This window comes from Heliangelus exortis, chromosome 31 (assembly GCF_036169615.1).
Source record: "Heliangelus exortis chromosome 31, bHelExo1.hap1, whole genome shotgun sequence".
In the NCBI taxonomy this organism is placed as follows: domain Eukaryota; kingdom Metazoa; phylum Chordata; class Aves; order Apodiformes; family Trochilidae; genus Heliangelus; species Heliangelus exortis.
Genome location: NC_092452.1, coordinates 95,517 through 113,085, shown reverse-complemented (window position 1 = coordinate 113,085; position 17,569 = coordinate 95,517). Strand labels below are relative to the sequence as shown.

At 52.8% G+C, this 17,569-nt stretch overlaps 1 protein-coding gene across 2 annotated transcripts; it reads left to right on the top strand.

The window, feature by feature from the left end:
- Positions 1-313: 313 nt before the first annotated feature.
- Positions 314-16,759, top strand: TFCP2 (transcription factor CP2). Of its 2 annotated transcripts, none has more exons than XM_071729639.1 (15): positions 314-949; positions 4,119-4,270; positions 4,833-4,909; positions 6,007-6,112; positions 6,283-6,389; positions 6,902-7,054; positions 8,006-8,116; positions 8,610-8,698; positions 9,229-9,307; positions 9,741-9,834; positions 11,275-11,365; positions 12,641-12,747; positions 14,192-14,334; positions 15,800-15,851; positions 16,002-16,759. In XM_071729639.1, the coding sequence occupies exons 1-15, from the start codon at positions 828-830 to the stop codon at positions 16,037-16,039; spliced, it is 1,521 nt and encodes a 506-aa protein (XP_071585740.1). In that variant the 5' UTR covers positions 314-827; the 3' UTR covers positions 16,040-16,759. The 2 variants fall into 2 exon arrangements, with proteins under 2 accessions (XP_071585740.1, XP_071585741.1); XM_071729640.1 differs by having other exon boundaries at positions 541-949; positions 9,229-9,277.
- The last annotated feature ends 810 nt before the right edge of the window (positions 16,760-17,569 follow it).

The following is a 17,569-nucleotide window of genomic DNA, read 5'->3' as shown; positions in this document are numbered from 1 at the left end:
CTAAACCCTGAGGGATGCGGGGAGGCGGCTGCTCCTGCCACCCCGCCGTGGCTCCCGATGCCACCAGGACTCGGAATTTTGGGAAAGCGGCTGCGAGAAAGGAGAAAAAACCCTGGAGCTGCCGGCTGAGATCCGCGCAGCTCAGCGCACGGGTGCGGCGGGGCCGGGACTCGAACCCGCGACCTCCAGAGCCTCCTCCGCGCCGCGCCTCCCGAGCCCCTCCCGCCAGCCAATGGCCGCGCGGCAGGCGCGGAGCGAAGCTTCTCATTGGCTACGGCGGGGCGCGCGTCACCCGGCGGCGCGCGGCGGGGCGGGGCTGTGGGGTCCGCGGTGCCGCCGCCTCCATCTTGCGGGGGCCGCGGGTCCGGGGTCCTCGGCGGGGCGGGAGCGGGAGCGGGCGAGGTGGGGTTGGGGCTTTGGGCAGCGGGGGACAGGGGACAGCGCGCGCGGCTTTGGGGGTTCCCCATGGGGGGGCCGCCCCTTAGAGGGGCTCTAGGGCTTGGGGGGGCCGCAGGACCTGGGGGGTCTTGGGGGTGTCGCCGCTCCTGGGGGTCAGCAGGGTTTGGGGTCCCCGGGGCTGCGGTCCCCGGGCGGGGGGCAGAGGGGTGGCCGTGGGGTTGAGGCGCTCTCGGGGGCGTCTGTAGGACGTGAGGTGATCGGGGTGGCCCCTTAGAAGGGGTCGGCGGGTGCCTGTGGGTCCGGAGGGGTCTCCAGGAGAGGTTGGGGCGGGGGGCTCGGTGCCCTCGAGGTAACGCGGCGGAGCGGGGGGCTCGGAGCCTCCGCTGCTTCCCTCCCCGGGGCCTGCGGGCCCGTCCCGCCGGGGGAGCATGGCCTGGGCGCTGAAGCTGCCGCTGGCCGACGAGGTGATCGAGTCCGGACTGGTGCAGGACTTCGACGCCAGCCTGTCGGGCATCGGGCAGGAGCTGGGAGCGGGGGCCTACAGCATGAGGTAGGTGGGGGGGCGGCGGCCACCCGGGAGGGTCCGTCCTGGGGCTGCGAAGGGATGGGGAGGGGGCGATGGAGCCGGGAAATGATGCGTGGGGCTGGGAACTGGGTGCTGGGCTCCGGCACCCACCCTGGGTCGTGCCCTCGGGGGCAGGGGATGGAGCCGTGGTGGCAAAAGAGCCCACGGGTGCTGCTCGTGGGCTTAGGGGTTCGGTGGAGGGTGGGAGGCAGCGCAGCCCCTGGACTGGTTTTAGCCTTCTGATGGCCTCAAACTGTCCAAAATATCCAGTCCTCGAAATATCCGGTGTTAGTCCCATGTTTCTCCTGCTGTTGTGTATAGCCCGTGGCCCTTTGCTTTGGTTTCCTACAGGAGCAGTGCTTTGCCCTAAAAAATTACCCTCCCAGAGGAATGCTGGCATATTTTGGGGAGTCAGACCAAGCCTTTCCTCCTGACTGAGCTAAACCAAGAGCAAAGAAGAGGAGGAGGAGGAGGAGGATTCCCCCAGGGTCAAACACCCCCCACACAAGTGCAGTGATGGGGATCAGGACCTTGGAGCATCAGATGCTCAAACCACATCACCCAAATCCCTGGCCTGTGCTCTGAAGATGGGTCCCAGGTTGTTTTACCTCTCTTGGTAAACCAGGATTGTTTCTCTCAGGATTGTTTTCCCAATCATCCAGTTTTCCCAGTGGCATCCAACTTCTCAGCCCTTCCATACCCAGTAGCACCTCATTTCTGGCTCCATGAGTTGAGCCTGGGGGTGAGGAGATGGAAAGGAGGTGGGAGATGCCAAGTGGGGCTGTGCACAGCCAGGTGTTTCCTCACCACCATCCTTGATTAATTGGCTCCATCGTGGCAATCTTTGCCTTGGTCCAAAGTTAGGATCATCCACGGGGCTCTGGCTGATGTCTCAAAAGTCAGGGTTTAGGTGGGGAGGGCTGTCCTGCTGGGTTTTGGGCACCAGTGATGGGTGTTACTTGCACAGTGCTGGAGCAAAGGTGAATATTTGGTCTCTTGAGAGTTGGAGCTCTGTTAGGGGGGGAGCTGTGACCAGGTAAGTCCAGTTTTTTCTTGGGAATAGTTCTTAATGTTCAACTAGAAAAAAAAAACTGATTTAACTATTCCTTCCTTTCATTCCTTTGAGCACCCAAAGCCTGTATTAGGAGAGAAAGACAACTGGATTTTTCATCAGGGCTTCCTAATCACTCCTGCCCTTCAGAGGGTCCCAAGCAGCTCTGTCCCCAGCTCACCTGGGGGCAGTGGGATGGCAGCAGATCTGCAGTGCTGCCCTCACCTCTGTGCTCAGGGATCTTTGCCCAGGTTCTGCTTTTGCTCTGGGCTGGCTGGGTGGCTGGGAGGATGTTCTGGGTTATGTGCTGTGGAGTGATTGCTCTTGGCCATTTTTATGGCTCAGAACAACTGCTGGGAGCTTCTCAAACAGTTTTTATTACCTGCATGTCCATACCCTCAGGGGTATCCCTGATATTCTTTAACATTATTCAGCAAGCTCTTGCTGCCACGTGGCTTTTTGCCTATGAAGAAGTGTCTGTGGTCACAGGAGACTGGAGACTGTGTGGTTTTTGCCCAGTTATAAGCACCTGGAGACATTTTTCTCCTGGGAAAAGCTGGCAGCATTTCTCAACCGGTGCCCAGAGTGGTGTGACAGCTCCCAGAGGAGGATGAACCTGAACTTCTGCCAGCTGGAGCAGTTCTGTGCTGCTTGGGGCATGGTGTGGAGCTCCTGTAGCACCCATGTCCTCTAACCTGACAGCCAGGAAGGGTTTGGGCTGCTTTAGATTGATAGTTTGTGGTGAAACCATCCTGCTGGCTCCCTGGGCTGGTTCCTTCTGGCATTAAGAGCTGGGCAGGACTCATGGGGGCTTTTGGCATGAGGTGGGAAGGGGTTGGTTCAGAAACCTGGGTCTGGTTTCTCCCACGTGCCATGGTATGGGTTCTGCCATCTGTTTTCTGAGCCCCAGGGACCCCCAGGCTCTGGGTTTGGGGCAGATGTGTGGTGCCCAGCATAAAAAGGGCTTGGTCTGGGGGTTTTTGATGACTTGGGGGGAAAGCTGGGGGTCCACCTCCTGCTGCCTTGGCCAGAAAGGCTCTTTCCATGTTAGCACCTGCAGGATTTGCTCCCCCAAGGTGCTGATGTGTTTGTGCAGCATCTTTTGGCTGTGGGAGGGAGGGTTTGGTGCTCTGACCTTGTGTCCCCCCTGTCCCATGTGCCCTGGTGTCTCTGCTCTGTCTGACACCCCCTGGGCATGGGCTGTGGGTCAGGTTTTGTGAGCACAGAGGAGGCAGTGACAAAAAAATGAGCAATCTTCACCCAAGCAAGATTTCCAATTCCTGCCAAGCCTCTCCTGGAGGGTAAATGGACTCCTGGGCACTCTGTGTGGAGCAGGAAAGGGTCAGAGGTTGGTTTGGGGGTGACAATAAGGATGAGGGTTTCTCAGCATGACAGGAGTGTTGTTCTGCAGCATCTGCCTTGGCAGCAGCTCTGCTGCATTTCAGTCTGAAGCACAAATTCTTGTCTCTTAGCTTTGGAGCAAGTGAGATGTGTGGTTTGGGGTGGAGAGGGAAGCAAACTTGGAAAAAAAAAGCAGGTGCCAGGTCCCCTTCTCAGGCTGCTTTAATGGTCCTTTGCAGCTCTGCAGCAAGATGTCTGGGTATGTGGGGATTTTGAACAAAAAATCCCCAAAAGGCCACAAAGATAATCAAAGGGCTGCTATGAAGACAGGCTGAGAGAGTTGGGGGTTATTCAGCCTGGAGAAGAGAAGGCTCCAGGGAGACCTTCCAGTCCAGGAAAGCTGGGGTGGAGCTTTTCACCCCAGAGAGAAGTGACAGGAAATGGGGTAATGGTTTGAAAGAGAAAGAGGGGAAATTTAAGGTAGATATCAGGAAGAAATTATCCACCAGGAGGTTGCCTACTGGGGTTGGTGATGCTCCCTCTCTGGAGGTGTTCAAGCCCGGGATGGTTGAGGCTTTGTGCAGTCCTGTGGAAAATGTCCCTTCCCAGGCAGGAGGGTTGGATCTTGATGATCTTTAAGGTCCCTTCCAACCCAAACCATTCTATGAAAGCTCTTCCTAGGTGGAGGAGGAACTAAATACAAATTCATCATTTCTGTGTAGCCAGAGCTGAAGTGAATCTGTCTCCTAAATCTCTTGACAGTGATGTCCTTGCCCTGCCCATCTTCAAGCAGGAAGAGTCAAGTTTGCCTCCTGAAAATGAGAACAAAATTCTGCCTTTCCAGTATGTGCTGTGTGCTGCCACCTCCCCTGCTGTCAAGCTCCATGATGAAACACTCACCTATCTCAACCAAGGTTAGAGAAGCCCCATGCCCTCTGTGGGCCTTGGGTTTCTTCTGTAAACACCCTAAAAAAAAATAAAATTCTGCCTTTGGAAATTTCCCCTTGGGAATGGGAAGTGCCACGATAGTAAAGCTGAAATCCCTCCTTTTGGAAGTGACTCTTTCTGGGTCTCTGCATCCAGGACTGGTGTGAATCACCTGGAGGATTTAACCTAATTAAAATTAGTGTGATATAAGGTGCTGGGGAGTGTGTTTGCTGGGTCCAAGCTGGACCCACTGCTTTCAAGTAGAACTGGAAGAGCAGGGTTGGTGATTTTGAAGGTGGAGTTTGTGTAATTGATTTCTTCCCCATTCTTGGTCTGGAATTAATAAGGGTAATTCCTGGAAAGCAGTTCCTGGAAGGGTTATCTCTTCCTAGAGTGAAGCATTCCAGCTGTGGCTGTCATGGCTTGTCCTTGTGCCCTCACTAAAACATGGCAAGAAGATGAAGTCCAGTGTGGCAGAAAAAGATGTCAAAAAGCTAAAGGAGAGGCAGCAGGGAAGCCCAACTAACCAGGAGGTGCCTTTTTCCCCAGGGCAATCCTATGAAATCCGGATGCTGGACAACAGGAAAATTGGGGAGCTGCCAGAGATTAATGGGAAACTGGTAAAGGTAAGAAGAGAGCAGTGAGGGAGGTCTGATCCTCCATCCCTGCAGCAGCCTTCATGAAGCATGTGTGGGACAGCTCTGCTTTGGCAAGGGATTATTTCCCCTTCCCTTTTCTCTTCCCTTGATGAGACCCTGGCTGGTGGGGTCCAATCCTGGCTGGGAGGGTCCAACCCTGGCTTTTAGGGTCCAGTTCTGGCTGGTGGAGTCCAATCCTGGCTGGGAGGGTCCAGTCCTGGCTGGGAGGGTCCAACCAGTCCCATGGGACCTGGGGTCAAGCCAAGAGGTGATCATAATCCTTCCTTGGGAGGGATCAGCTGCAGCCATGTCCTTCTGTTGCCAGGGTCCCTCTGGGCTTTCTTGTACTTCTTTGGCTTCTCCAGGAAACTTCCATAGAATCAGAGAATTATAGAATGGGCTGGGTTGGAAGGGACCTCAGAGCTCATCAAGTCCAACCCTTGCTCCACTCCCCCCGTGGTTCCCAGCCCATGGCACTGAGTGCCACATCCAGGCTCTTTTGAAATATCTCCAGGGATGGAGAATCCACCCCTTCCCTGGGCAGCCCATTCCAATGGCTGAGCACCCTCTCCAGAAAGAAATCCTTTCCTAATATCCAACCTAAACCTCCCCTGGCAGAGCTGAGGCTCTGCCAGGGGAGGTTTAGGTTGGATATTAGGAAAAAATTCTTTAGTCCGTGCCCTCTTATCCTACTGATATCTGCCTGACCCCCCCCTGGCTCCAACCTCCTTTCAGGGAGTTGTAGAGAGTGATGAGGTCTCCCCTGAGCCTCCTCTTCTCCAGCCTCAACACCCCCAGCTCCCTCAGCCCTTCCTCACAGGAATTCTGCTGGATCCCTTCCCAGCCTCCTTGCTCTTCTCTGGACCTGCTCCAGCACCTCAATCTCCTTCCTGAGCTGAGGGGCCCAGAACTGGACACAGGACTCAAGCTGTGGCCTCCCCAGGGCTGAGCACAGGGGCAGAATCCCTTCCCTGGACCTGCTGAGCCAGGAATGATTTCAGGCCCCTCTTCTTCCTCTGGGAGATGTCTCATGGGCTGAAGGTTGTTTCCTGGGCAGCTCCAGGCAGGTCATTTCTCTCTTCCAGAGCATATTCCGGGTGGTGTTCCACGACCGGCGGCTGCAGTACACGGAGCATCAGCAGCTGGAGGGCTGGAGGTGGAACAGGCCTGGGGACAGGATCCTGGACATAGGTGAGTCCCCATGGCAGCACTCTGGGGCTGGAGGAGGTGTGGGAGCCTGAACTTGTCCCCTGGGGCATTAAGGGACAAAGTCTGGTGATGATTCTACACTTGGAGAGAGGGGTTTGGTTCTTCCATGTGTTCCCTGGGGATCTTCTCCTTCTCCATGTGTATCCCTACAGATATCCCAATGTCTGTGGGCATCATTGACCCCAGAGCAAACCCAACCCAGCTCAACACAGTGGAGTTCCTGTGGGATCCTTCAAAGAGGACTTCTGTGTTTATCCAGGTAAAGACAAGTGGGGAAACTCCTTCTAAGGAAGAAAATCAGTTTTCCAAGGGGGAAGAAGATATTTTCTTTAAACTTGGAGCACTGCAATAGCAGCCAGATGCTGAAATATCCCCCACCTCCTGCCTCAAGCAAGGGAAGAGAGCAGCAGTTGCTGTGTTAGCAAGACAGAGGCAGAGCTGACCACCAATAAGTTGTTTTAAACATTTTTGTCGTGGTTTCCATCTCACTTTGATGCTTTTCCACATCTCACCAGCTGCCTAAATCACCTTTTGGAAGTCTGGCCTTCCTGCCCAGGGTCACAGGTTTGCAGCCTGTGGGTAATGTTAAGAGCTTGCAAAACTTGTTGGAAGAAAGTGGCTCCAGCTCTGCTGTGGCCTCCCCTTCACTCCTCAGCACTGAGGGTACTTTCTGTGCTCCTTTTGTTCCTCTTTAACTGAGCACTCCCAGGAGGTCTGTGGTCAGTCAGACATGGCAGAATTCCTGATGTCAGGACTCCTTTTCTTCCTCAGGTTCACTGTATCAGCACAGAGTTCACCATGAGGAAGCATGGAGGAGAGAAGGGGGTTCCCTTCCGTGTCCAGATAGATACATTCAAGGAGAATGAAAATGGGGAGTACACAGAGCACCTGCACTCTGCCAGCTGCCAGATCAAGGTCTTCAAGGTACCTGAACTCATTGATGGCTCAGAAAACTTTGTTTCTCTGCTAGGAAACAGCCCCAGGGAACATCATGGATGGGTGTGGCTGATCTTAGCAGCAAAAGGGACTCCCCATCCTCCTGGCCTTGCCTTGCCACTTGCTCCCTGGTTCCTCTCTGTCAACAAATGGGTTGGGTTGGAAGGGACCTTAAAGCTCCAGGGTGCTCCAAGCCCCATCCAACGTGGCCTTCAGTGCTGCTGGGGATGGGGCAACCTGAGCCAGACTCTCAACACCCTCCCAGCAAAAAATTTCTTTCTGATATCTGTGCTAAATCTCCCCTTTTCCAGTTTAAAGCCAATCTCCCTCATCCCATCACTCCATCCCCTTGTCCCAAGTCACTCCCCAGCATTCCTGGAGCCCCTTCAGGCACTGGAAGGTGCTCTGAGGTCTCCCTGAAACTGGCTGAAAAATCCCAACTCTCAGCTTATCTTCAGAGCAGAGCTGCTCCAGCTGGAGCAGCAAGGCAGAGTGTGACAATGAGAAAGCACAGAGGTTTTCAAGGCAAAGGCAAGGACATTACTGAGCTCTTGTGTTCTGGTGCAGTTTGTGCCTCTGAAATGCCACTTTTCAGGGTCATTGATGAAGGTGCAGCTCAGATCCTTTGTCCCTTTAGAGCCAACATAGGTTGTCAGGAGAAGTTTCTTCTAAATAATATTTCACTTCCTTGTTCAGATGTTCTGGGCCACATTTTAGGGGCATGGGGAGAGGAGGTTGGTGCAGAAGAGATGTTGTCACTGTAATTAATTGCTGTACAGACCATCCCAGCTCTCTTCCTTTTTTGCCTCTGCAAAGAAACCAGGGAGTGAATGGAAGATTGAGTCAGCTTTGTTGGTTCTTGCATTTCTTGCACATCTACCCAGCTATTTGCTGCCACCTTTCCATGCTGCTGCTCTCACAGGATTTTCTGCTTTCCAGCCCAAAGGAGCTGATCGGAAGCAGAAGACAGACAGGGAAAAGATGGAGAAGAGAACACCTCATGAAAAAGAGAAGTACCAACCTTCCTATGAAACCACCATCCTCACTGAGGTGCAGTGCTCTGATTTATTTTTTTTTTCTGCTGTGAAAGATGATCTAAAAAATATTTTTTTTACCTTGCTCTGCAAGTTTTGTTTTGCCACTGAGGCAGCAGAAAACCTTGTTATTTCCTCTTTGTGCCAGTGGGAAGTGTCAGTTTATTAAAATGTGATTGTCTGGGGGGTTGGTGCTGAACAGGCCTGGGCAGAGAGCCCTTGTCCTATACTGGGTGAACTGGGGGCTGCTCCTCAGTGCCCAGTTTGGGCTCTGCAGAGAGGTGCCCTGACTGGTGCCAAAGCTCAGATGCCTTATGTTGAAATTTTGTGACTTTTGGCCTTTTTAGATGAGGAATGGCTAGAGCTGAGCTTAGTGACTGTGGTGAACTGGCATGGCTGCTCTTAGAATCTCCTGCTTCAGTTCTGTTTCATAGTTTTTGGTCAGCAAGTTGCTCTTCACCTGCACTGCCTGGAGCATTCCTGTGACTTTCCTGAGTTTTTTCCTTTAGTGCTCTCCCTGGCCAGAGATCACATATGTCAATAACTCTCCATCTCCTGGCTTCAACAGCTCCCACAGCAGCTTTTCCATTGGGGAAGGGTAAGTTTGGGACAGGGATTGGGTTGGCTTTCTATGCACCCCCTTTCACAAGAGATCAATGTGTGTGAGCTGGCAGTGACTGAGAGTGAGAGGAAGTGTGCTACAAAGTGCACAGGGAAGTGGGAGCAGCCTGAGAGGGGGGGAAAATAAAATTAAAACCCTTGATGCTGAGCCCTGGCACCTCCTGGCTGCAGCAGAGCTCAGCACGAGGAGCCCAAGTGCATCTGAGCAGCAGCAGCTTCCCCCCTGCTCTGCTTTTTTCTACTTAAAAGTGACTTAGATGAAAACAAGACAGAAAATCACCCTTATCCTGGCCCAAACCAGGACACCCATCATGTTAATCCTCCAACAGAAGCTGGTTTTGTTCTTGCCCAGTGTTGGTGGTGGTGCTGCAGCCACCTAGCTGACTGTCCCTGGGTTTTGGGGGGGGGAAATTGGAGGGGGATGGTTGCTGCCTGCTGGGATTGCAAAGGGAAAGGGAAAAGCTGTGCTGGCCTCATGTTCTGCTCTGCCTCTTGTTCCCATCCCAGCAATGGCTCTCCAAACCATCAGCCTGAGCCACCCCCTCCAATCACAGATGTAAGTCACACCTCAGAGCTTATGCTTGTGGTAAGGATGGGGGCACAGGTTGGAAAATGGGGTTTGGGGATGGAGTGGGGACAGTTTTGTGGGTGGCTGTAGCTTGCTGGGGAAGAGACTCTTCTAATTTGACAGCTTGGGGCAGTTATAAATTTTTTTTTTGACTCCCACTTGGAGAGGTGCTGGGGTGAGAAATGTCCAGCCCAGTGATATGGAGCAGTGAGGAAGCTTTTTGTAGCTCTCTGTGACCTTTATTTATTGCCTTGATCTTCTCTCTGCTTTCCCCTTTGCTTTCTTCCTCTTTCTCTGTCCCTCTGAAGCCTTTTAAATCAAAACCTGCCCAGGCTGCAGCCTTCCTTGTGTGTGATTATAAGCACTGATGGAGCCAAGCTGTGCTCACTCCTCAGTGGAAACCTTTCCACATCACCTCAGAGGCTCTGACCCTTCTTTTCCAACATTGCAGAACCTCTTGCCCACCAGCACACCCCAGGAGGCTCAGCAGTGGCTCCACAGAAACCGTTTCTCCACTTTTTCTCGGCTTTTCAGGAATTTTTCAGGTAGGTTGGGACATTCCTTCCCTCTCTGCCCTTTCTCTGGGCTGTCCCTTTTCCTCCTCTTGCTCCCGAGGCCATCTTCTTGTTCCTGTCCTAAATAGAAATGGTTTTTTTCTTGTAACACAATCAAATGGCTCCCTGAGAAGCTGCTTTCTGTGCTTCTCAGCTGGGGAAATAGAGGGATTTGGGGTGTTTTCACCTCCAGGAGCTCCCACCACCCTTCAGCCTTAAAACAAGCTGAGAAAATCCTGCCCCAGGGGAAAGCACTGTGTGTAAAAAGCAATGTTTGGCCTTTATTTTCCTCTCCTTCCCTGGTGATGCAGCCTTTGTTATCCAAGGTGCTGTGAGTGGTAATACAGGATGCAGGGTTGTACCAAAACACACCCTTCCAAAACCAGTCTGGAAAAAAGAGATAATTTGTGAGCATCCTTCTGGGGGCAGCAGTGGGAGGTTGGTAGCAGAAGGAATCAGAGAATCACAGAATGGGCTGGGTTGGAAGGGAGCTCAGAGCTCATCAAGTCCAACCCTTGCTCCACTCCCCCCGTGGTTCCCAGCCCATGGCACTGAGTGCCACATCCAGGCTCTTTTGAAATATCTCCAGGGATGGAGAATCCACCCCTTCCCTGGGCAGCCCATTCCAGTGTCTGATCACCCTCTCCAGAAAGAAATCCTTTCCTAATATCCAACCTAAACCTCCCCTGGCAGAGCTGAAGCTCTGCCAGGGGAGGTTTAGGTTGGATATTAGGAAAAAATTCTTTAGTCCGTGCCCTCTTGTCCCACTGATATCAGCCCAACCCCCCCTGGCTCCAACCTCCTTTCAGGGAGTTGTAGAGAGTGATGAGGTCTCCCCTGAGCCTCCTCTTCTCCAGCCTCAACACCCCCAGCTCCCTCAGCCCTTCCTCACAGGAATTCTGCTGGATCCCTTCCCAGCCTCCTTGCTCTTCTCTGGACCTGCTCCAGCACCTCAATCTCCTTCCTGAGCTGAGGGGCCCAGAACTGGACCCAGGACTCAAGCTGTGGTCTCCCCAGGGCTGAGCACAGGGGCAGAATCCCTTCCCTGGACCTGCTGGCCACGCTGTTCCTGAGCCAGCCCAGGATGCCCTTGGCCTTCTTGGCCACCTGGGCACACTGCTGGCTCATGGGCACCTTCCAGGTCCCTTTCTGCCACTCTGTGCCCAGCCTGGAGCTCCCCATGGGGTTGTTGTGTTGAACCTCATCCCCTTGGGATCAGCCCAACTCTCCAGTCTGTCCAGGTCCCTCTGCAGAGCCCTCCTGCCTTCCAGCTGATCCACACTCCCCCTTAACTTAGTGTTGTAAAGAAGCAATCTGGGAACGTGGTGAGCTCTGGGAGCAGGAGGAGAGGTAGCTGGCACAGTAGCACTGGTACCCAGCCAGTCCTATGACTTTCTCTCCTTTTGATTTTGAATATTTTTAATATTTTAGGTGCAGATTTACTGAAGCTGACCAGAGAAGATGTTATCCAGATCTGTGGCCCTGCAGATGGCATTCGGCTCTTCAATGCATTAAAAGGAAGGTGAGTTATTTGCTGGAAAGCTGATTGTGCCTGGCAGGTAAATTGTGTTGGGTTTCACCTCTTTGTTTGGCTCTTGTCAAAGAAGAAAGAAAACCCCGAGTGAGTGAGAAGTGGTGTAGAAATTATCTGACTTTTTGGGTGTCAGAGAACCAAGTCACCAGCCAGAAAGTCACAAGCCAGCACAGGACTTGTTTTGTTCATCCTCTGAGCTGCCTCTCAGTGGTTTTATCTTCCCAGAAAGGAAAAATTCTTTTTCATGTTCCCCTGAGGAACAGGGACTGAGCATTTCAGAAGGCACAGGGCAGGCTGTGTCCTGGAGGGAAAGGCTGGGGGGCATCAGCTCAGGTGTCAGCAGGAGCTGCAGGGGGGGGAAACACTGCAGGGACTTCATGTCTTGCCTTGGATGGCTCGAGAGAAGGCAGAGAAGCATGGAGCTGGGAGAAGGGCACAAAGCACAGATGCTGCCTGATTTCAGACTGCTAAAGGAGACCTGGAGGAGGAGGAGGAGGAAGAGGAGGAAGAGGAGGAAAAGGAGGAGGAGGAAGAGGAGGAATAGGAGGAAGAGGGGGAATAAGAGGAGGAGGAGGAGGAGGAGGAGGAGTAGGAGGAGGAGGAGGAGTAGGAGGAGGAGGAGGAGGAGTAGGAGGAGGAGGAGGAGGAGTAGGAGGAGGAGGAAGAGGAGGAGGAGTAGGAAGAGGAGGAGGAGGAGGAAGAGGAAAAGGAGGAGGAGGAAGAGGAAAAGGAGGAGGAAGAAGAGGAAAAGGAGGAGGAAGAAGAGGAAAAGGAGGAGGAAGAAGAGGAAAAGGAGGAGGAAGAAGAGGAAGAGGAGGAGGAGAGAAGAGGAAAAAGAGGAGGAAGAGGAGGAGGAATAGGAAGAAGAGGAGGAATAAGAGAAGGAGGAGGAGGAGGAAAAGGAGGAGGAGGAGGAAAAGGAGGAGGAGGAGGAAAAGGAGGAGGAGGAGGAAGAGGAGAAATAAGAGGAAGAGGAGGAATAGGAGGAGGAGGAGGAGGAAGAGGAGGAGGAGGAAGAGGAGTGTGTGTTAGTGGCAGAGCTCAGTCTGTGAAGCATCAAATTCAGCTGCTTGGCAGGTGGCTGGCACTGTGTTCTGTGCCAACTTCTTCCTCCCCTTCTCACAAAACCTTTGTTTTGTCAGTGTGATGGTTTTGCTTTCAATGAGTTCCTTGATCTCTTTTCCTTCTGAGGAGGCAAAGTGTCAGGATCTGGAGGTTTCTGTGAGCAAACCCTGTGGTGTTCACTCCCTGCTCTCTCCACAGGATGGTGAGGCCCAGACTGACCATTTATGTGTGTCAGGAATCCCAGCAGCTGAGGGACCTCCAGCAAAAACAGGAGGATGTGGACACAGTAACCAGCACTTTTTTTGGTAAGGGCTTCAAAACCTGGCTGGGGGCTGCTGCGATGGGGTGAGGGGGGAAAACAACAGTTGAGCAAAGAGAAACGTGGTGGAAGGTGTTTCCAGTCAGTACCAGTTGTGTCTGGTCCCCACACCACTGCTCCCCCAAGGTTTGGGGCTGGCAAAAAGGTCCCTGTCACAGCCAGGGCTGTTTGTGTCACCTCAGAGGGCCACGTGGCTTTTGTTTTCAGCCTGGTAGGATGCTGGTGTCCCCTCTCCCTGTGAGGAGGCACTGAGCTCACATCTGAAGTCACCTCTGACCTCATACACAACCCCAGGAGATGTCAGCAAACCTTTTTTCCTGGTCCAAATTCTTTTTTTCCAGATGATTTTTCTCCTTGACCACCAAATGGGTGGCTTTAGGATCAGACTGTCAGCACGTTGCTGACTCTGAGCTGACAAATGGGAACTCTTGTGAGAAACCCAGCAGTGCCCAGACAACAAGTGACCTACATTTGGGGAGCTGCCAGGCACTCATTTTTCTGCCTCCCTGATTGAGCAGCAAGTGCCAAAGCAGCCAGCTTGACCTTTCCTTGCCCTGCTCCACTTCACACCCTCTGGTTCCCCCCCAGGATGTGCTACACAGGAGTGGGTGAACAGGGAGAGGGGGCTAGAGCAGCACTTCCATCCTGCTGGGGTTGAAAACCACCAGGATTGGTGCAAAATCCTTGCTAGTTGAAATGGGAGTTTCCTAAAAGAGTGTCCAGAATAAGGAGTTTCCTAAAAGTGTCCAGAATAAGGAGTTTCCTAAAGGAGTGTCCAGAATAAGGAGTTTCCTAAAGGAGTGTCCAGAATAAGGAGCTTCCTAAAAGAGTGTCCAGAATAAGGAGCTTCCTAAAGGAGTGTCCAGAATAAGGAGCTTCCTAAAGGAGTGTCCAGAATAAGGAGCTTCCTAAAGGAGTGTCCAGAATAAGGAGTTTCCTAAAGGAGTGTCCAGAATAAGGAGCTTCCTAAAGGAGTGTCCAGAATAAGGAGCTTCCTAAAGGAGTGTCCAGAATAAGGAGTTTCCTAAAAGAGTGTCCAGAATAAGGAGATTCCTAAAGGAGTGTCCAGAATAAGGAGTTTCCTAAAGGAGTGTCCAGAAGCAGCACTGCAGGATGCTGATGGCTGCCAAGTGACTGTGGAGCTGCTGCAGCTCAGGGCACACTGCAGCCATGCAGCAAGAGAAACACTGAAAACACTGCAGGGATGGAGATGGAGCAGCTTGGGCTTGGAGAGGTGGCAGCTGCATGAGTTGGACACAGCAGAAATAGGAATTTCCCCTGCTGGATAGATGGGGGCTGCTCAGTAACTTTCTGGGCAGGGAGCAGCATCTTGGGTGCTCCTCAGAGCTCCCTGTGTGGCACTGCCTGAGGTGTCCCTGCAGCCAGGGACACTTGGTGGGCACTCTGACAGCTCTTTTTTCCCCCCCCAGTGTACCATGCAATTTATCTGGAGGAACTGACAGCACTGGAACTGACAGAAAAGCTGGCCCAGCTCTTCAGCATCTCCTCCCAACAGATCAGCCAGATTTACAAGCAAGGCCCAACAGGGATACACGTGCTGATCAGTGATGAGGTAACAGCCTCTCCCTGCTCCTTCCTTTCCAGTTTTTAGAATCAGAGAATGGGCTGGGTTGGAAGGGACCTCAGAGCTCATCAAGTCCAACCCTTGCTCCACTCCCCCCGTGGTTCCCAGCCCATGGCACTGAGTGCCACATCCAGGCTCTTTGGAAATATCTCCAGGGATGGAGAATCCACCCCTTCCCTGGGCAGCCCATTCCAATGGCTGAGCACCCTCTCCAGAAAGAAATCCTTTCCTAATATCCAACCTAAACCTCCCCTGGCAGAGCTGAAGCTCTGCCAGGGGAGGTTTAGGTTGGATATTAGGAAAAAATTCTTTAGTCTGTGCCCTCTTGTCCCACTGATATCAGCCCAACCCCCCCCTGGCTCCAACCTCCTTTCAGGGAGTTGGAGAGAGTGATGAGGTCTCCCCTGAGCCTCCTCTTCTCCAGCCTCAACACCCCCAGCTCCCTCAGCCCTTCCTCACAGGAATTCTGCTGGATCCCTTCACCTCCTTTGGGCCTCCATCTCCTTCCTGAATTTCAGGGCCCAGAACTGGACACAGGACTCAAGCTGTGGCCTCCCCAGGGGCAGAATCCCTTCCCTGGACCTCTTGGCCACACTTCCTCATCCAGGATGCCATTGGCCTTCTTGGCCACCTGGGCACACTGCTGGCTCATGGTCACCTTCCAGCTCCCTTTCTGCCCCTCTGTGCCCAGCCTGGAGCTCCCCATGGGGTTGTTGTGGCCAAAATTCAGGATCTGGCACTTGGAATGTTGAACCTCATCCCCTTGGGATCAGCCCAACTCTCCAACCAGGATTCAGGGAGTTGTAGAGAGTGATGAGGTCTCCCCTGAGCCTCCTCTTCTCCAGCCTCAACACCCCCAGCTCCCTCAGCCCTTCCTCACAGGAATTCTGCTGGATCTCTTCACAGCCCAGCTGCCTCCTTCGGACGTGCTGGTTCCTGGCTGGTTGTGCTGTGCAGGACCCTGGGGAGTGGCTTCCTCTTTGGGAAGGATCCATCTCAGTCCCAGCTGGTTTCCAAAGGCTCAGAGTTAATAAGTGAAGCCTGCAGAGCCCAGGATCTTTGTGCCTGGGGATGCTGTTGTGCTGCTGACAGCCCATGAGGTTGATCAGGTGTGAACAGCTCTCCTGGAGCTGTGTGCTCACCCTCCTGCATGCTTGGGTTTCTTTTAGGAAAACAGGGAGGGGAATTGCTGTGGGAGGACTTTTCTTTCAGACCTGCATCCCAGAATCCCATGGTTCCTCTCTCAGCTTGCTGATTTGGACCTCCTGTTCTAGGGAGGAAGGAATAAATATTTATGGCTGGTGCCTTTCCTACCTCCCAGAGCACTAAGCTCCTGCCTGAGCAGCTTCTGGGCTTTTCAGTGCCCTAAATCTGGCAGAACACAAAGGTTTTGTATTTAAAGCCATCTTTAAATGCAGCCTTGGCCTGAGCTGTCTCCTCTGCCTTCTTTCAGATGATACAGAACTTCCAAGATGAATCCTGTTTCGTTCTGGACACCATGAAAGGTGAGAACTTGCCCAGCTCTCTCTCGTGTTTCTCTTCCCAACTTTTTTGGGGGAGCTCTTGTGTCAGATCCCACTCCTCCCAGGAGATTCCTTCATGGATTTTTTTTTCCATTCCTTGTGGGTGGCTCACGAGCTTTGCTTCTTTTGCAGCTGAAACCAATGACAGCTACCACATCATCTTAAAATAGGAGCAGAGGGGATGAGGAGTGCCCATGATCCTCCCACCACACCTGAAGATCCATCACCTCAGCACCAGGACACAAGCAGAGATCTGGAAACTCCTTGGCACCCTCTGGAAAGATCCAGAACTGGGGTACACTCAGCTCTTTCCTGCAGGGGAATCTCCTTGCTCTGATGGCATCTAAAAGGCCTTTGAGGCTAAAATGCTGCTTAATTGCTGGAGCTCTGAGCCTGAAGTTATCAGCTCCTGGTGCTCTTGAGGAGAAATTTGCCACTGGGACCCCCAGCCCTGCTTCAGGGCTTTTTCCATGGCAGATGTGCTCTGCTTTTCTGAGAGGCATCAGCTCCCCTGGCTCTTGTGGACTGGCAAAAAAAGATAAATCAGAGTGGCCCAGCAAAAGCCAAGTGGCCTCTGGGCATGTGCTGAGTTGGCTGAGTCTCTGAGCCCCTGTGGAGTGGCAGGGCAGGGCTGAGAGGGCTTTTCTGCAAAGATTTTATTAAGCTTCCATTTAATATTGCAGCACATCTCTTAGACAAAGGTAATGACTTTGGTTTTCTCCTCTCCACCCCAAAAAAAAAAAAAGCAGTGTGTGTGTGTGTGCAGGGGTGGCTGTGGTGCCTCCTTCCCTCCCCACTGGAAGGCTGGCAGGATTTTTCTTTTTTTATACAAGTTTAGTTGGACAAGGCTGGAACAAAATGTGGAGTGGAGCTGGATAAAAGAATAGCTGAGTAGGTTGGTTTGGGGGATTCTTTTCTGCATATTTTAGGGAGAAGAAAAAAAAAAAAAAAAGACAACTGTCTGCTCAGAATTTGGGGCAGGAGCTACCTGCTGCCTGGTTTTCTCCCCCTTTCCCTGTGTAGCTCTGTGTCCACTGAGCAAATCAAGAGGTTACTGAGAGTTTTTGGATTTGAGGGTGACAAAAATTCCTCTGTGGAGCTTTCCAGGCCAGCAGAGAAGTCTCTGGTGTGGTGGAAGATCCAGTTCCCCATCCCTAAAATCCTCCAGCAGAGACTGAGGTGCCTGGGGTGATGCCCCCCTCTCACCATCAGCACTCCCCAAGGCCATTTGGAGCTGAAAAATGGGGAAAAACCACAATTAAAGCAGGTTTTATTTTTAAAACAGGCTCTGACAAGACCCAGCCCAAGGCAGCTCAGCCTGGGGAGGGCTCGTGGGGTCAGAGGGGGCACTGGTGGGTGTGGAAACCCCAACAGCCCCATCCTGCCACCACCTAACAGCTCCTTTTCTGCCTGCAGAAGCCATAAAAAATCCTGTTCCCATTTTCTTTGGCCACCTCTTGTCTTCATGGAGCTGCAGTCAGGATCCCCAACACAGAGCAGAGCTGGAAGATTGAGAGGTTAATCCTGGGAACAGGGCTTGGCATCCCAGATTTTGGTATCCCAGATTTTCCATGTGGGCAGAGGGGATTTGGGGATTTTGGTGATTCCAGCAGGGAGAAGGAGAAGGAGGAGGAGGAGGAGGAAGCTGCTGCTTCTCCTTGCTGGGGGATGAGGCAGCTCCTCTGGTGCTGGACCTGAGA

Bases quoted from the DNA above. Each gene is read 5' to 3' on its own strand.
- TFCP2 (XM_071729639.1), top strand. From the start codon at position 828: ATGGCCTGGGCGCTGAAGCTGCCGCTGGCCGACGAGGTGATCGAGTCC. The intron at 950-4,118 runs GTAGGTGGGGGG...ATCTCTTGACAG, and splicing joins GCGGGGGCCTACAGCATGAG to TGATGTCCTTGCCCTGCCCA. The intron at 12,748-14,191 runs GTAAGGGCTTCA...TTCCCCCCCCAG, and splicing joins AGTAACCAGCACTTTTTTTG to TGTACCATGCAATTTATCTG.